The following is a 16,088-nucleotide window of genomic DNA, read 5'->3' as shown; positions in this document are numbered from 1 at the left end:
TTTTTCAAAAACGCTATTTGAATTAGACCTAAAATATATATTTTTTTTTTTGAAAAAAGAAGGAATGAAAGAGAAAGGCCCATTAGCGACCTGACCTGAAGCCCAAAAGCACGGTGAAACGCAACGTTTTGGCCTTTTGGGCGTAAACGACATGTCGTCAACTTAAATAAAAGTTTAAACGTCTTATCGTAATAGATACGTGGCAGTGGTCGTGGTCTTCTTCCGTAATGTGTAGCACATTACGCGCCATCGGAATTTGGAAGCCCACGCAGCTAACGGCGCCAAGTCTGAGCTTTTGCCGTTGTCTTTTACTTTGGCCTTCCGTTCCGTTTAAAAGATCTGCGTCGATTCAGCCAATCAGAGGCGTGACAGTGAGTCATCCTTCCAATAGAAATCCTCCACGTGGAGTACCTTCCAATAGAAATCCTCCACGTGGAGTACCTTCCAATATCAGTCGTTTACAAACTTCTATATCCTTCGTGAAAGGGCACTCTGGCAGTTAATTTCTTCTCCAATTCGGTTCTTCGCCCATTCTTTCTTTTCCACCCTAAATTCATTTTTTCGCTTTCATTTTTCTGCAATTTCGATTTCTTTTTGCTGGATCTAGTGTCTCCGGCGACATCAAGGGCTGAGAATGGAAGCTCATGGCAGCGGATTCCGCCGCGTGCTCGTGCTCGCCTTTTGCGTCGCCGGGATTTGGTCCGCTTATATTTACCAAGGCGTTCTGCAGGAGACTCTGTAAGTTCTTTTTCGTTCGTTGTGATTTATTTATTATTATTAGTTTCTTTTGAGCGAATGTCTGTTGTTGATTTCTTCCTGAGGACACTGATACAGCATTAAATTTGATTTCAAATTTTCATTTTAGGCTTTCTCTTTTGTATTTTTATTAACAAACATCTTGATTCTGTTTAATTTACTTGCGAACACCGAATGCCCTTCATCTAGGGCAATTTGGAGAACTATTCCAGGGAATTAGATGTTGCCATTTATTCTTTATGTGAATTCGTTCGCCATTATATCCTTGCCTTTAAGATTTCTGCAATTTGGGGGGATTAACAGTAGTGTGGGTTAATGCCTATCATTTGGCATCGATCACGTTTTTTTCAGAAAATGTTAGGATTGAGCATCTAAGATNTATATTGTACAATGTGATTTGAGGACTAGGAGTCGTTCCTCGTTATTGCTTTGCTCACCAACGGATTCAAGTCCATTTGGATGATTAAAGTTATTTTTCGTTTCTTTTTAGGTCCACGAAGTGCTTTGGTTCCGACGGGAAGAGATTTGAACACCTTTCGTTCCTTAACCTAGCACAAAATGTTGTCTGTTTAATATGGTCATACATAAGTGAGTTTCTCTTAGCTCAATCTTTTACCAAATCTATTCGGTTGTTTACCTTCCATTATCATACCGTGTAAAAAAGAAAAAGGATTTTGAGCTGTGGTCAAAGAATTAAGCTGGTTGTGCATCATAAACAGTGATAAAGCTCTGGTCCAGTCGTAGCACTGGTGGTGCACCTTGGGGGGCATACTGGAGTGCTGGTATTACGAACACGATTGGACCAGCTATGGGAATTGAAGCTTTAAAATATATAAGTTATCCTGCGCAGGCATGTGTCAAATTATCCCCTTATTTAATTGTTTAGCCTTTTTATTTCTGTTCTGGTTCTATAATTTTCTAAAATTCAATCAATCATGATTTACTTGACTGACTATGAACCACTGCGAGGAAGGATATATAGACGATACTTTCTGCTAAGGATGAGTATGACTACTAAATAAATAATGAGGGCCAACTGAAATGTCTAGATGATTACGTAGAGGAATAAAAAATAGAACCAACGATTGAATATTTGATACTAGCTTACGAACTATGTTGTCAACTTCTGCAGGTCCTGGCAAAGTCATCAAAAATGATTCCAGGTCAGTCAATAAACAAGATCCTCATAATAATATGTTTTACTCCACTTAAACTTGAGGATCGTATACTATTTGTTCCATGGTAAATGAAAAATCAAGGAAATAGATTGGAAGTATACAATACTAGGAATTGATGATCTACGTATATATCCCATAATCTGAATGTGTATTTCGTTTATGCAGTGATGCTGATGGGTACGCTAGTTTATGGTATAAAGTACACATTTCCAGAATATGTTTGTTCTTTTCTGGTTGCTGGTGGAGTATCTACATTTGCACTCTTAAAGGTTTTTTCCTTCACAAAACTTCTCATTTTTTATCTTTACGTGTTAGAGAATAGTGATTAGAATTTTCTTTTATATATGTTTGTGTTTAATTCCAGACTAGCTCAAAGACTATCAGCAAGTTGGCACATCCTAATGCTCCCCTTGGATATGGACTTTGCTTCCTGAACCTTGCATTTGATGGATTCACAAATGCCACTCAGGATTCCATTTCAGTAAGGTGAGACTCATATTTTATAATTTTCTTGGGTTAAAATCAAACCTATGTGAGTCAGGAAATCGAACCTTTGACCTAAAGGCAACATACCAGATTTATGTCAGTTGAACTATGCTCATGTTGGCTCTTGTACATGTTCGATTTATATGAATTTATCATGTTAAATACGTAAATTATTACATCATGATGATATATATGTTGTGATAGTATTTGATATTAAGTTGCGATTATTGATTGCAAGTGATTTATTCATGATGATCAATTCTGCAGGTACCCAAAAACAAGTGCATGGGACATAATGTTGGGAATGAATCTCTGGGGTACTATATATAATATGATTTATATGTTTGGGTGGCCCAATGGTACAGGATATCATGCCATAGAATTCTGCAGGCAGCATCCTGAAGCAGCGTGGGACATTCTTCTGTATTGTCTCTGTGGAGCAGTAGGCCAAAATTTTATATTCCTTACAATTAGCAGATTCGGTTCCCTCGCTAATACCACCATTACCACAACTCGCAAGTTTGTGAGCATTGTGGTTTCCTCTGTGCTGAGTGGAAATCCTCTGTCATCCAAGCAGTGGGGCTGCGTTGTAATGGTCTTCTCGGGGTTATCATATCAAATCTACCTCAAGTGGAGGAAGCTGCAAAAGTTGCAGAGAAAGAGAAAGACCACCTAACTAGGAAGGAAATACACATTGTAACCAAAGGTTCAATGGTCCTTAAATTAGAGGGGTATCTGGAATATTCATGGATCATGTAGATTTATAGAGCGCTTTAGAAGATATATGAACAAAGTTTTGACTCTGCCTTTTCTTTTCTTTTATTTTAGTCAGGCTTTTCGGAGAGTGAGTTCTTTTTTGGGGAACTCAAAAGAAAACAGCTAGCTGATGCTGATGAGGATATATACATACTCATACTAATGATATCTAGGAGTTTTATTATTAGTTATATTTAAATAATAATATGTTTAATTAAAGTATGAATTATGAATGTGATTTAATAATTTATCATATTGAGTTATTAGATTGAGTCTTATTATATGATTTAATTAATTAAATTTAAGCCTAGATTTTTAATTGTGTGGATTTAATGGGTAGAAATTCATTCTTAGGTAATTAGGATTTAATGAGAATCTTTAGTTGAGTTATGGTCTCAGTCTTTCTTGAATCCTGTCTAGAGAGGTCTCACTAAAACAAAGATAATAGCCACTTTAGAGCTATCATCAATTCGTTAATGGAATGACATTCTAGGATTATTATCTTTTTAATAAAGATTTAAAGTCTTTGTGTTAACGACTTGATATCAGAGCATGAATTTTATGTTGAATTGTTGGCTTAGGTTTGTTTTTCATTAAGATCTTGATTCAATTTTGATTTTGGTTAAAGAATTAAAGATTATTTAAAGATTTCTTTTTTAAAAAATTGCATCGCGACATGAAAAAAACTCACGCCATGAAAAACCAGTTGGTCGATTGGTATCAACGGAACCCGTTGGCGCTCGATGTGTTATTCGTGGAGTAGGCGCTGCTTGTCGTCGAAGGCACTGCCGGTGATGGAAATCGATCAATCAAAGGACACATCGGCCATATTTTTTGGTTAATTGCCAATTGAAGGCTTGTCGGCGTTTCTTGATTGAAGTTTTACCGACGATTCTTGTTTTTGATAGGACTATGTTTCTTGATTTTTGGGTTGTTAATTTTTTTTGTGAATTTTAATCTCAATTTCGATTGAGAATTTTGTGAATCTGGTTTTTAATTTGATTGTAAATTAAATTTAAATTAGATTGATAATTTAGTGTTTTTTAAAATCTAGATTTTTTATTTGGATAATGGAGTGAATTTAAAATCTAAATTTTAATGGATGATTTTGTGAATTTAAGTTTAAATTTGATTAATCATTTGTAAATTTAGGTTTAAATTTGACTAATCATTTATGGATTTAAGTTAAATTTGATCATATTGTGGTTTCAACTTGAATATAATTGATAATTTTTAGGGATACTCACATGTTTATGTTACTTTAGTTGAATTGTATGCAATTATTGGTAAATTTTGGTAAAGACTATTTGGTGTTCTTTCCCATGATTTTTTGTACTATAATATTACTATATTATTGTGTCTTATATTTTGGATTAAATTGATCAAAATAATATGTTACGAAAGTATCTCTGTTATCTAGATTAGTTTAATTCTAAAACATAAGATGTGTATATTCAGGAATTTATACCGATAATTATCGACCAAAGGAAGATAATTATTTGGCCAAATTGTGGATATGCATGTGGTAATGAGTATGTGACAATTATAATTATTTGGCCAAATTGTGGATATGCATGTTGTAATGAGTATGTGACAATTATAAGGATTGCTCATGTGAAAAATAGTTGATCCAAAGAAAGACTATTTTTTTACCGAGTTTATTGTCAGTACTTTGTTAAAATCTGAGTTCAATCCCTAAATTGAATGGATCGAACTTCAAGATTTAGAAGGAAATCCTAGAGATACTTCTCAGGTGTATGGATTTGGACTTTGTATTAAGGATCGATAAACCTACTTCTACTAAGAAACAACCAAATACGGTTAATATAGAGAAGTGGGAATGGTCCAATCGCATGTGTACGAAAAGTGAAGATGCTAATAAGTTCCTTGCTCAAATTGAGTAATATTTTGCTAAAAATGAAAAAGGGGAAGCAAGTAGTCTTTCGACTTTTTTAACTTCTATGAGGTATAAGCGCAATGGAAATATAAGGGATTACATTATAGAAATGTCCAATATCATAGGTAAATTAAAGGTATTTGATATTGAGTTGAATGAAAATTTACTCGTATATCTGGTATTTATCTCTCTTCCTGTACAATTCACTCCGTTTAAGATAAGTTATAATACTCAGAAGGATAAATGGAGTATTAATGAGCTTATCTCACAATGTGTGCAAGAAGAAGATTGGATTAAGAGAGAAAGGACAGAAAGTGCTCATTTGGAAACTGACTCTCGTGATAAGTTATAATACTCAGAAGGATAAATGAAATATTAATGAGCTTATCTCACAATGTGTGCAAGAGGAAGATTGGATTAAGAGAGAAAAGACAGAAACTCATTTGGGAACTGACTCTCGTGATAAGAAGAAAAGAAAATCTACGGGTGCTGCAAATGGGATATCTTAGCAGAATAAGAGAAGAAACAAGCTAAACTTCTTACTTTGGTTGTTCTGAAGTTAATTTAGCTTCTGTACCTACAGATACTTGGTGAGTAGATTCTGATGCTACTATTCACATAAGTATATCGATGCAGGGTTTCCTGTGGAGTCGAATACCAAGTGATGCTCAAAGATTTATCTAGGCAGACAATGGCAAAGCAGTTCCAATTGAAGCTATTGGGAATTTTAGATTTCTTTTAAAAAATTGTTGTTATTTGGATCTGAATGAGACTTTTGTTGTACCATCATTTAGACGAAATTTAGTTTTTATTTTCAATTTGGAAAAATTTGGTTTTTCTTGTTTTTTTGTAAATAATAAAGTTAGTCCTTTTCAAGATTCCGAGCTTATTGGTACTGGTTCTTTAATTGATAATCTATATATGCTTGATTCTTTTGCTTCATTTAACAAGATCTTGTTATTTAATTCATGTGGTACAAAGCGTAAATTAAATGAGAATTCCGCTATGTTATGACACAAGTGTTTAGGTTACATCTCTAAACAGAGAATTCAGAGACTTGTATTAGACGAAATTCTTGATTTCCTTTATTTAGGTAACTTCAACGTTTGTGTGGAATGTATTAAGGGAAAACAGACAAACATAAGAAAATTAACTGCCAACAGATGCTCAGATGTCTTAGAACTAATACATACAGACATTTGTGGTCCATCCCTACGACTTTTTGGAATGGACAACAATATTTTATTACGTTCATAGACGACTATTCAAGATATGGGTACCTATATTTAATTCATGAGAAGTCTCAATCTTCGAACGTTTTCAAGTCTTTCAAAACTGAAGTTGAACTTCAACTTGGAAAGAAAATTAAGGCTATCAAATCTGATCATGGTGGTGAATACTACGGTAGATATGATGAATCAGGTGAACAACGTCCAGGGCCCTTTGCCAAATACCTAAAGGAATGTAGAATTGTGCCACAATGACAAACCTAACATGAATGATGTAGCGGAAAGGTGAAAATGAACACTCAAGGATATGATGAAAAGTATGATTGGTCATTCTTCTATACCAGAATCTCTCTGGGGTGAGGTACTAAGGACTGCAGCATGTGGACAGGAAAGAAGCCTAGTATTAGACATCTTCACATCTGGGGTTGTCTAGTTGAGGCTAAGCTTTACAGGCCTAATGGAAGAAAATTGGACTCAAGAACTATTAGCTGTTATTTTGTTGGGTATTCTGAATGCTCCCAGGGTTTCAAGTTTTATGATCCCACTTCTAGATCATTATTTGAGACGAAAAATGTTAGATTCCTTGGGAATGTTGAGTTTGGGGGGAAGATAACATAAGGAAAGTCGTCTTTAAAGAGGAATTAGTTTCTTTTCCTCATATGGTTATAAATGATGTTCAGGTTCCAATTCTTGACTTCACTACTGAACCAATTATAGAACAAGACAACATTGAAGTCCCCGTTGTTGAACCTAAAGTTCAAACTAAAAAATCTCAAGAAGTGCCACTAAGGAGATCTACTAGAGAGAGAAGAAGTGCAATTCTAGATGATTATATTGTGTTTCTTCAAGAATATCAGGATGATGTGGGCGTATGGAAGATAATCCACTCAACTTCCAACAAGCTTTACAAAGTTTTAACTCTCAAAAGTGGATAAATGCTATGATGAGGAAATAAAATTCATGAAAGACAATGACGTTTAGGAATTTGTTGAATTGCCATATCAGGAGTGAACCCCATAGGTTGTAAATGGATATTTAAAACCAAAAGGGATTCACATGGCAATATCGAAAGATATAAAGCTCGTCTTGTTGCAAAGGATTTTACTTAAAAGGAAGACATTGATTATAAACATACTTTCTCTCCGGTTTCATCGAAAGACTCTTTTAAAGTAATCATGGTACTAGTAGCTCATTTTGATTTAGAGCTACACCAAATAGATTAAAAACTGTATTTCTCAACAGGAATATTAATGAGACAATTTATATAGTGCAACAAGAAAACTTTGTGTCTGGTAATTCAAAGTCTATGGTGCGCAAATTGATCCATCTACGGTCTCAAGCAAACCTCTCGTCAATGGTATCACAAATTCCATAAAGTGATAACCTTCTTTGGCTTTGAGGTGAATATAGTGGAAGATTGTATATATCATAAGTTTAGTGGGAGTAAATCAATCTTTCTGGTGTTATTTGTCAATGATATTCTCATAGCAAATAATGATGTAGGTTTATTGCATGACACTAAGAGATTTCTCAAAAAAAAAAAAAAAAAAATGAGATGAAGGATCTTGGTGATGCTTCTTTTGTATTAGGAATTGAAATATTGTGAGATCCTTTTCAAGGTATTTTGAGATTGTCACAAAAGAACTACATTGAAAAGATTTTGAGTAGATTTGGCATGAAAGATTGTGCACCAGGAGATACCCCAATCGTTAAAGGTGATAAATTTCATTTAGGTCAATGCCCCAAAACCACACTCGAGACTAAGGAGATGCAAAAGGTTCCCTATATATTGACTATTGGAAGTCTAATGTTAGGTGTCCATAGTTAGAGTGTTAGGCAGATATTTGAGTAACCCGGGGCTGGATCATTAGAAAGTAGCCAAACAGGTTATGAGGTATTTATAGAGAACAAAAGATTATGTGCTCACTTATCGGAGATTAGAAGTTTTGGAGATCATTGGGTATTCTGATTCTAATTATGCTGGATACAAAGACACTTTGCGATCCATTTCAGGCTATATCTTTATGTTGGCTATGAAGAAAATTGGACTCGAGATTTCCATGAGTAGCGGAAGAACGATAATTCCAAATTATAATCAAGAATAAATAATGCATTTACAGTCGACTTCAAACAAACGGTTATACAATTCAAATGCAGAAGTTACAGCATGAACAACAAATGAACAAGGAAGAACTCTACGAACAATGGCAGATGCGTCTCCACGTTCCTTTGCACACGACCGCTCGAACAACAACAACCTCGAACGCTTGATCTACACGATCGCAACACAGCACGAACTCTTCGCACTCGTCCTCAACAATCTCCTCGGCCATGAACTCCTCCGCAGTACCATGAACGGCCTCCAGAAAACCTCGACAGTGTCGAGTTGAGTCTGACACCACCTATAACGACCCGACCCCCTAGGACTTAAGTTAGGCCGTTACTGAAATACATGCATGCATGGAACTTAAAACGACACTCTTTTATGGTGAAATAAATGCTAAATAAATAAAGTCAAATAAAATATTTTCATTAAAACTAAATAAAAGTCAAANATGGTGAAATAAATGCTAAATAAATAAAGTCAAATAAAATATTTTCATTAAAACTAAATAAAAGTCAAACAACAGGGTACCCATAAATCATAATTAGAAATTTAATGAGTCTAGAAAACTGTAAAAGTTTGGAAATGAATACTAATTAGTAAGTTTCAAACATGAAGACTGGAAGTGGAAAAATATTAAAGAAATATAAACATCCTGAGCGGAGCATAAAACTGGTCCCAGTGGCTCGATCACGGATTCCGCTTATCACTCGCCAGTGCGTCCCTACTCTTATCTGAAACATAAACATGAGAAAGGGTGAGTATAAAAATACTCAGTAAGTAACCCCACTACTGGGGTCAGGCTAGGCATCTATGTCCTCTAGATGCCTACCTCCAGTGGAACATATAAACTGCTCTAGTCCTCATGGGACTCATACATGCATGAAAAACTTATTTCTATCATACTGTAGTTAAGTATGTCCACTACCTTTAGTAAGTTCCGTAGGACCCACAACCTCTGGTGAATCCCGAAGGAAACACAATCTCTTACATATGCATGGTTATGCATATACCTCTTTCGTATACATATAACCCACTTAATGTGTACCTCTTTCGTATACATGGTTACGTATACACCTCTTTCGTATACACATAACCCACTGAATGTGTACTTCTTCGTATACCTGGTTAAGTATACACCTCTTTCGTATACACCTAACCTACTGAGTGTGTACCTCTTTCATACATCTAGTTATGTATACACCTCTTTTGTATTCACATAACCCACTGAATGTGTACCTCTTTCGTACATCTGGTTAAGTATACACCTCTTTCGTATATACATAACTCACTGAGTATGTACCTCTTTCGTACACCCCAACACCCTCTAGGTATGTATCACTTTCATACACACCAGCCCTAGTATATCTCTTTCATGTACTAGCGCCTTTGGACGTGCATCATTTTCATGCAGTCACATAGTCTGGAAAGGAAAAGAGATTGCATCTAACTTCATATACATATAACGTTCACCTAATCATGAATCCTCTAAAATCTCCTGATCAAGGTCAGACTAGTTAGCCTCAACATACATAATTAATCTAGTATTAATGGATCCACTCTAGTACATCACTTTCATGCACCAACTCATGTAACAATCAAACATTTGAAATTTCATAATACATCATATAACTTATACACTTTCAAAGTAAATTACATCAATAAGGACATCAACAAAATGCTCCAACTTTCACCTAACTTTAAGACATTTCCGTAGTAGTGTCGCTTAACTCATAATTTAGGGTCATGCCCAATCGTCCTTTTAATATATTTCCTAACATTCTAAATCATGCTCATACATTAACATGTTTCAGTCATATTATCACAACTCATGTATCTTTTCTAAACAGTCCATTAAATCTTAGAACAGTCAAAATTATCCTTGTAACTAGTCTTACAATCCTCAACATCAACAAATCAAATACAAACTTATGGAATCACATACCATCTCATGCTAGCATTCAAGTGTCTATGTGCACAAAAAAATATTTCAGATCTCAAACCAGAACATACATTGGTCATACTATACTATCAGTCCATCATGCTGTCATTTTGCCATATCATTCATTTATCATGCTAGCATACATCTAATGCCTGACCCGTAGGTAGTTCCAGTAGTAAGATTACTTACCTCTAATCGCAAACTCTAGAAACTAGAAGCTCAACCTCTTCCTTGCCCAATGGAACAATTGTCAAAAAAAAAAAGGAAAAACGTTGTTGTTAGGGTCTTTTGATCATGCGAGATGCTGTTAAAGTTGCTAGAAGTCACAAGCATTGTGGCCGTTGAAGTTGTACACTGCAGCATCAGAGGACATTGGTTGGAGATTGTGGGCATTATCGTTGTTCATTGGAAGGAGAAAACCAATAGATGAGAGGTGGGGTTTGACTTTTTATAAAAATAATAAAAATAATAATAATAATAAAAAGAAAATAAATAGAATTACATTTAATTCCTTTCCGTTTTATACTATTAAATTCTATTACATTTAATTCCTTTTCATTTTACTATTAAATTCCTTTCCGTTTCAAAAGAAAATTAATTCCTGCCATTAATTTTCAAATTGAATAATTTCACGCCAACAATTAAATTCCCGCACTTACACTTGAAGTCCAGAATTCCAAAAATGCCCTCCAACTAATAACAATTACTGAAATTCCAAATAATAAAGTTACTGAAATTACATTATTACTAAAAAAAATGTACGGGGTGTTAAATTCTTCCCTCCTCAAAGAACTTTCGTCCTCGAAAGTTCATTCTTGAAAAAAACTTCGGGGGTGTTACACCAACAACAAGGCGACCTTGGTATTCTCGATGTGAGAATCTAGAGGGTGGACTCTGTTCGAACTTGGTGTGAGGCAGACGAAGGAGGAAACACCAATCGTGTACACGATTGGGTAAGTGAGAGATGGCGGAGACCTATCGTATAGGTCGATGTCCAATCGTTTAGATGAAGCTATGCAATCGTCTGGAAAAAGCTATGCGATCGTTTAGCTCATCGTTTAGCTCGGTCTATCGCGTACAGACTCTATACAATCGTTTACCTTAGGCCAGCGATCGTCTAGCAAATTTATGCGATCATTTAGTAAATACTGCACGATCGTTTAGCTCGCCCAATCGTCGTTTAGTAAATCCAAATTTACTTGATGACTTCATGAGTTTCTTTTGCGCGGAGAGAAAACTCAAAAAACTTTTCAATCGTTTTAAAAGAAACTCTTCTTTTTAAAATAGGAAAACCATTTTCCTTTTAAACTCACGGTTACCATGATTCAAGAACCACCTACTATTTTGGTTATTTAAAAGAAAAAGAATTAATTATCCAATAATTAATATTATTATAAATATAAATGATAACCAACTTATCATACTATATTTATAACTTATAGTTTTAATATTTCATCTCATGAAACATAAAAACCATAGTTATTTTTCTATTCCATGGTACTTAATGTAAACCTCATTTACATCAATCCTCCACTAGATGTTACTCATACATCATACCGATTATATCATATATAATCAAAATACCTTTTGTCAATTTGAACATTTCAAATCAACACCAAAAATTAATCCTCAACTGAATCCATTGAGCTACCAAAGGGACCTCATGGACTTATAGCTCGAAGCTCCAACGGTACGTGAATAACTGACTAAACTCTTTAGTCACGGGATCCACCATCCGTAACTGCCAAACACTCCACTAAAGACTGACAGCTGAACTCTCCTTACCACAGATATATTATATGTCCATCTTAACCAATTAGCAGTGTGACAACCCCCTTCATAGATCGCTCGTAAGTACAGCTGGGTCAATAACCGTTATGCCCTTATAGTTACATATGTCTCCTTAAGTACCACTGATCCCTCTAATGAACATAAGTCATGGTTCTACTATGACTGAGTCTTCTCTTCCAAAGTGAAGCTGTGGCCACTATGTTCAAGCCCCAGAATCAGCCCTTAAGGGAGCGATCTCTCTACTTATCCTGCTTCGGGAAATGAGTGAATTCCATATTGTGGATTGAGTTCCCAGCTCCCAAATCAGACAAACCCCCAAAAAGGTAGGCATGTTGAGTTGGCAGCCACTCTCACCCATACTAATCAAAGGACCGCCCTCAAAGGCAGGAGTTCCCAAAACACTCAGGATTAAGGACGTGTCACCTATGGCCGTTTAGGTGAAATGTAAGTCTCTAATATCAACGATGTTATATACAGAACCTAGTCATCTAGTGGTTCAGGTCGTATACAAACTCTTTGTATTAGGACACCCCCGCTTCATGTCTCCACAATATTTACTACATCAATCTACAAGCCAATGTAGAAACAAACAAAAATATGTCTTATTTATCTAGATGTTATGTTGCTTTCCTATCTGCTATATAAGATTTCTGAATAAAAATGTTTCTAGGAACAGTTGAGTATCATTGTTTAGTTTTGACTTCCAAAATTGATGACGAGATCAAAGGACTTGTATGTAATAGAATACGGCCAAATCTTGTCGCATGTGGAGGCTATAGCTATATAAGTTGCAAATTTTTTAGGTACCTTTTGGTTAAAAAAATAATTTTGATCTCTAAATTTGTATTAAAATAACAATTTAGTCTATATATTTTTGAATTTTTAACAATTTAGTCAACGAACTTTTATAAGTAATGATTTGGCCCACGTACTTTATGTAATTAAGTGTTAATTTTTATTTCATAATGACTTGGTTTTTATAGTTTATAAATAAAGCCGATTCAAACTTAGTTTATGAATCTACACATGTATAAAATTTCATTAAATCATACTAATATTCTTACAATAGAGACTAAATCGTTATAAATTATAAAGCATAGGGGTTAAATCATTACTTATTAAAATTTAAAGACTATCTTGTTACAAATTTGAAAGCATATATTAAAAAAAATTATGGAACTAAATTATTACTTTGTGAAACTTCAAGATAAAAAATATATTTTTAATCTTGTTTGTTTTATTTAACTTAAAACTATTTTCAATTTGCTACTTTTCTAATATAGTAAAATAGCACAATATAATATATAATATGATTGGTTTTGAAATATAATTAATCATTGAATATAGTTCTACATTTAGATAAAACAGTGAGAACATTAACTAAAACGACTTTGTATATAAATGACGAGATAAAAAGGAGAAAATATGCAGATATCGAGATAAACTCATGATAAAGGCTTCAAAATTCAGATTACTATTTCCTTGATTATTTCAACTGTACATCCTAAACCCATAGAATAAGGAAGGGCGGAAAGGCTATTTTACAAAATACCAATGGCAGAGGCTAATTGAATATCTGTAAAACAGAAAAAAATATTCTAATGATCAAATTTGTTAAACAACCCAATCAGAGACTGCTTGACATCTTCATCGGGCCAATCCGGTGCATTTTGTCTAACTCATTCACATCTCCTCTCAAACGAGAGGGTAGCTGTCTTCCATGCATCAAATTATTAATTAAATTTTATTTAATAATTTTGATGTAATATTAGAAATTTTCAATTTTATCTTCTTTTTTTTTTAACATTTAAGTAGGATAATTTTATCATTTTACTATTTTGTATTAGGATTTTTATTGAGAGGCTATTTAAAACCTTGCCTTTAGGTTATTTCGAAGTTAGGTTTTACGATAATTAAGGTTTAACTTTTGACCTTTTTCTTTAGCTTGTGTTGAATTATATGTCAAGAATATTTAAGTGAGATTGATCATCTAATCTTGTGGAGTGTTTGAATCTTGGGTCAAGAAATTTGTTTTTTGTCTCAAGATATTTGATCTTAAGTCAATCTATGTCTAACTCAATCCTTAGGATTGAAATCGAATTGATTTTGAGGTTTTAGTGATTGAGAATTAGAGGTTCTCATCTAAAGGGGTTTCTAATTTTCAATTCGTTAGGATTTTCGTATCATTAGGTATTAGAGACTAGGCACTCTAGGCCGGATATATCCGTATTAACTATAATTTTATCTTTAGATTTTGTCTTTTTTTTTTTTTTTTTGTTATTCTAAAAAAAAGTGGAAAAAAAGTTCGCACAGAGATATTTGTTTAGAATTTATTTTGCAAGTTTAGTGAAAAAATTGAAAAGGAAAAAAAATTGATGAGATGCTGAATGAATTTGAAAAAGAAAAAAATCTTGTGAAGTAAGGCTGAAAAATCTGTGTAGTGGGTTGCTGAATCGAAATTGGGAAGGAAAATAATTGAAAGCGAACTGGGATTGAATTGTCGAAAAGAAATTAAAAGAGGGAAATTAGCGCTGCAGACTTGGAGCCTTGAAAAATCGGATAAGAAATTTTGGAAAAAAAAAAAAAATAGAAAAAGAAAAAAATCAACATTTGGGTCTTATCATCCGTGGGTCTGATTAGTGCAAATCTAGAGGGAAAAAAAAAAAACTAAAAGTTGCTTCGAGAAATTGGATTCTAGCACGTCAATTTGGAAGGAGGAAAATAATTAAAGAAAAAAAATAATACGTCTTCTCTGCGGCAAGTTCATGAACATGTGCATGAATGCAAGCAAGTACGTCTAGTAAGCACTTCAAACAGATACATCAAGCAAATAGCTAAATTTTCCAACAACACTTTTGTAAGTCACGTTTCTACAAGTAATAGTTTCTAGTAGTTGTCACATTGATTGAAACATGTCACTATCGTTTTTTGGAAGTATTTCAAATCCAGATGAGTATCTTCTTGGGAGGAGAAAATTGATGTCATATTTCATTACCACCACTATTAGTGAAAAGAGAAAGTTAAAACTTATTGTCTCTACATTTGAAGATTGTGCCCTAACATGATAGAAACATTTATTGTCAAAAAGGAGAAGTGAAAATCATGTCATACCCTCATGGAAACAAATCATTTATTCCTAAGTCTTTCTACAAATTACAAACTTTGAAACAAGGGAGCAAAAGTGTGGAAAAATATTATGACGAGATTTACTAATACTCGAGGAGACACTAAAAGAAATTTGACTTTTGATGTCGATTGAAAAAAACTAAAAACGGATGTACAATGTCGGTTTCACAAAAAAAAGATTTAATTGGTCTTAATAAACCGACATTAAAGATATATTTTAATTAGGTTACAACGTCGGTTTAGAACTGACATTGTAGCTACCCATTTAGTTTTTTCCCTCTAGTAAAAATATCCCCTCTTTCATTTCTCCACCTTTCTTCTCTCTCATTTCTCACAAAAACTCTTCTCCTCCAAAACCCTCTAATTGTTGCCTTCACTCACTATTGTCTTCACCACTCATTTGTAGATCGTGAATGAGTGAGTCAGATTTGCTCGTTAATTTCGACCTTGGCAGATCTCAGGGTCTTTATTTAGCTCGTCGTCGTGTAGATCTCTAGACGGAAACCAATGACTATTTCGCTGCAGAAGCGATGATTAATCCCATTTTTTATTTTTACAAAATTTTAAAATTACAGAGTACAAGATAGAGAGATTATGCATTATACACAGCTTGCATTTGAGGGAAGAAAATGGGAGGAGAATTTACATACCCTTGAAGCCAATTTCTTCACGTTTCCCTCGACCTAGATCACGATCTCTTCTTCGATCAGGACACCACCATAAAACGAACCTTCTTTATACTCCTTGGGATCGAGAAAACGCAGGAGTGGTAGACTCTGCCCTAGATTTGGAAGAGAGATGAGAGATTGAGAGGAAGAGCAGT

General features: G+C 34.3%; 1 protein-coding gene across 1 annotated transcript; it reads left to right on the top strand.

Annotated features, from left to right (window-relative positions):
• Nucleotides 1-488: 488 nt before the first annotated feature.
• LOC120080738 (UDP-galactose/UDP-glucose transporter 3) lies at nt 489-3,375 on the top strand. The gene is made up of 7 exons (XM_039035364.1): nt 489-738; nt 1,247-1,344; nt 1,476-1,606; nt 1,889-1,919; nt 2,100-2,203; nt 2,299-2,420; nt 2,688-3,375. The coding sequence occupies exons 1-7, from the start codon at nt 635-637 to the stop codon at nt 3,094-3,096; spliced, it is 999 nt and encodes a 332-aa protein (XP_038891292.1). The 5' UTR covers nt 489-634; the 3' UTR covers nt 3,097-3,375.
• The last annotated feature ends 12,713 nt before the right edge of the window (nt 3,376-16,088 follow it).

This window comes from Benincasa hispida, chromosome 7, assembly GCF_009727055.1.
Source record: "Benincasa hispida cultivar B227 chromosome 7, ASM972705v1, whole genome shotgun sequence".
NCBI classification, from domain to species: Eukaryota; Viridiplantae; Streptophyta; class Magnoliopsida; order Cucurbitales; family Cucurbitaceae; genus Benincasa; species Benincasa hispida.
Note: the sequence above shows the minus strand (reverse complement) of the source record. Positions and strands in the feature narration are given on the sequence as shown.

Coding starts and splice junctions, on each gene's coding strand:
- LOC120080738 (XM_039035364.1), top strand. CDS start 635: ATGGAAGCTCATGGCAGCGGATTCCGCCGCGTGCTCGTGCTCGCCTTT. Junction 1,607..1,888: donor ATATAAGTTATCCTGCGCAG/GCATGTGTCAAA, acceptor CAACTTCTGCAG/GTCCTGGCAAAGTCATCAAA. Junction 1,920..2,099: donor GTCATCAAAAATGATTCCAG/GTCAGTCAATAA, acceptor TCGTTTATGCAG/TGATGCTGATGGGTACGCTA.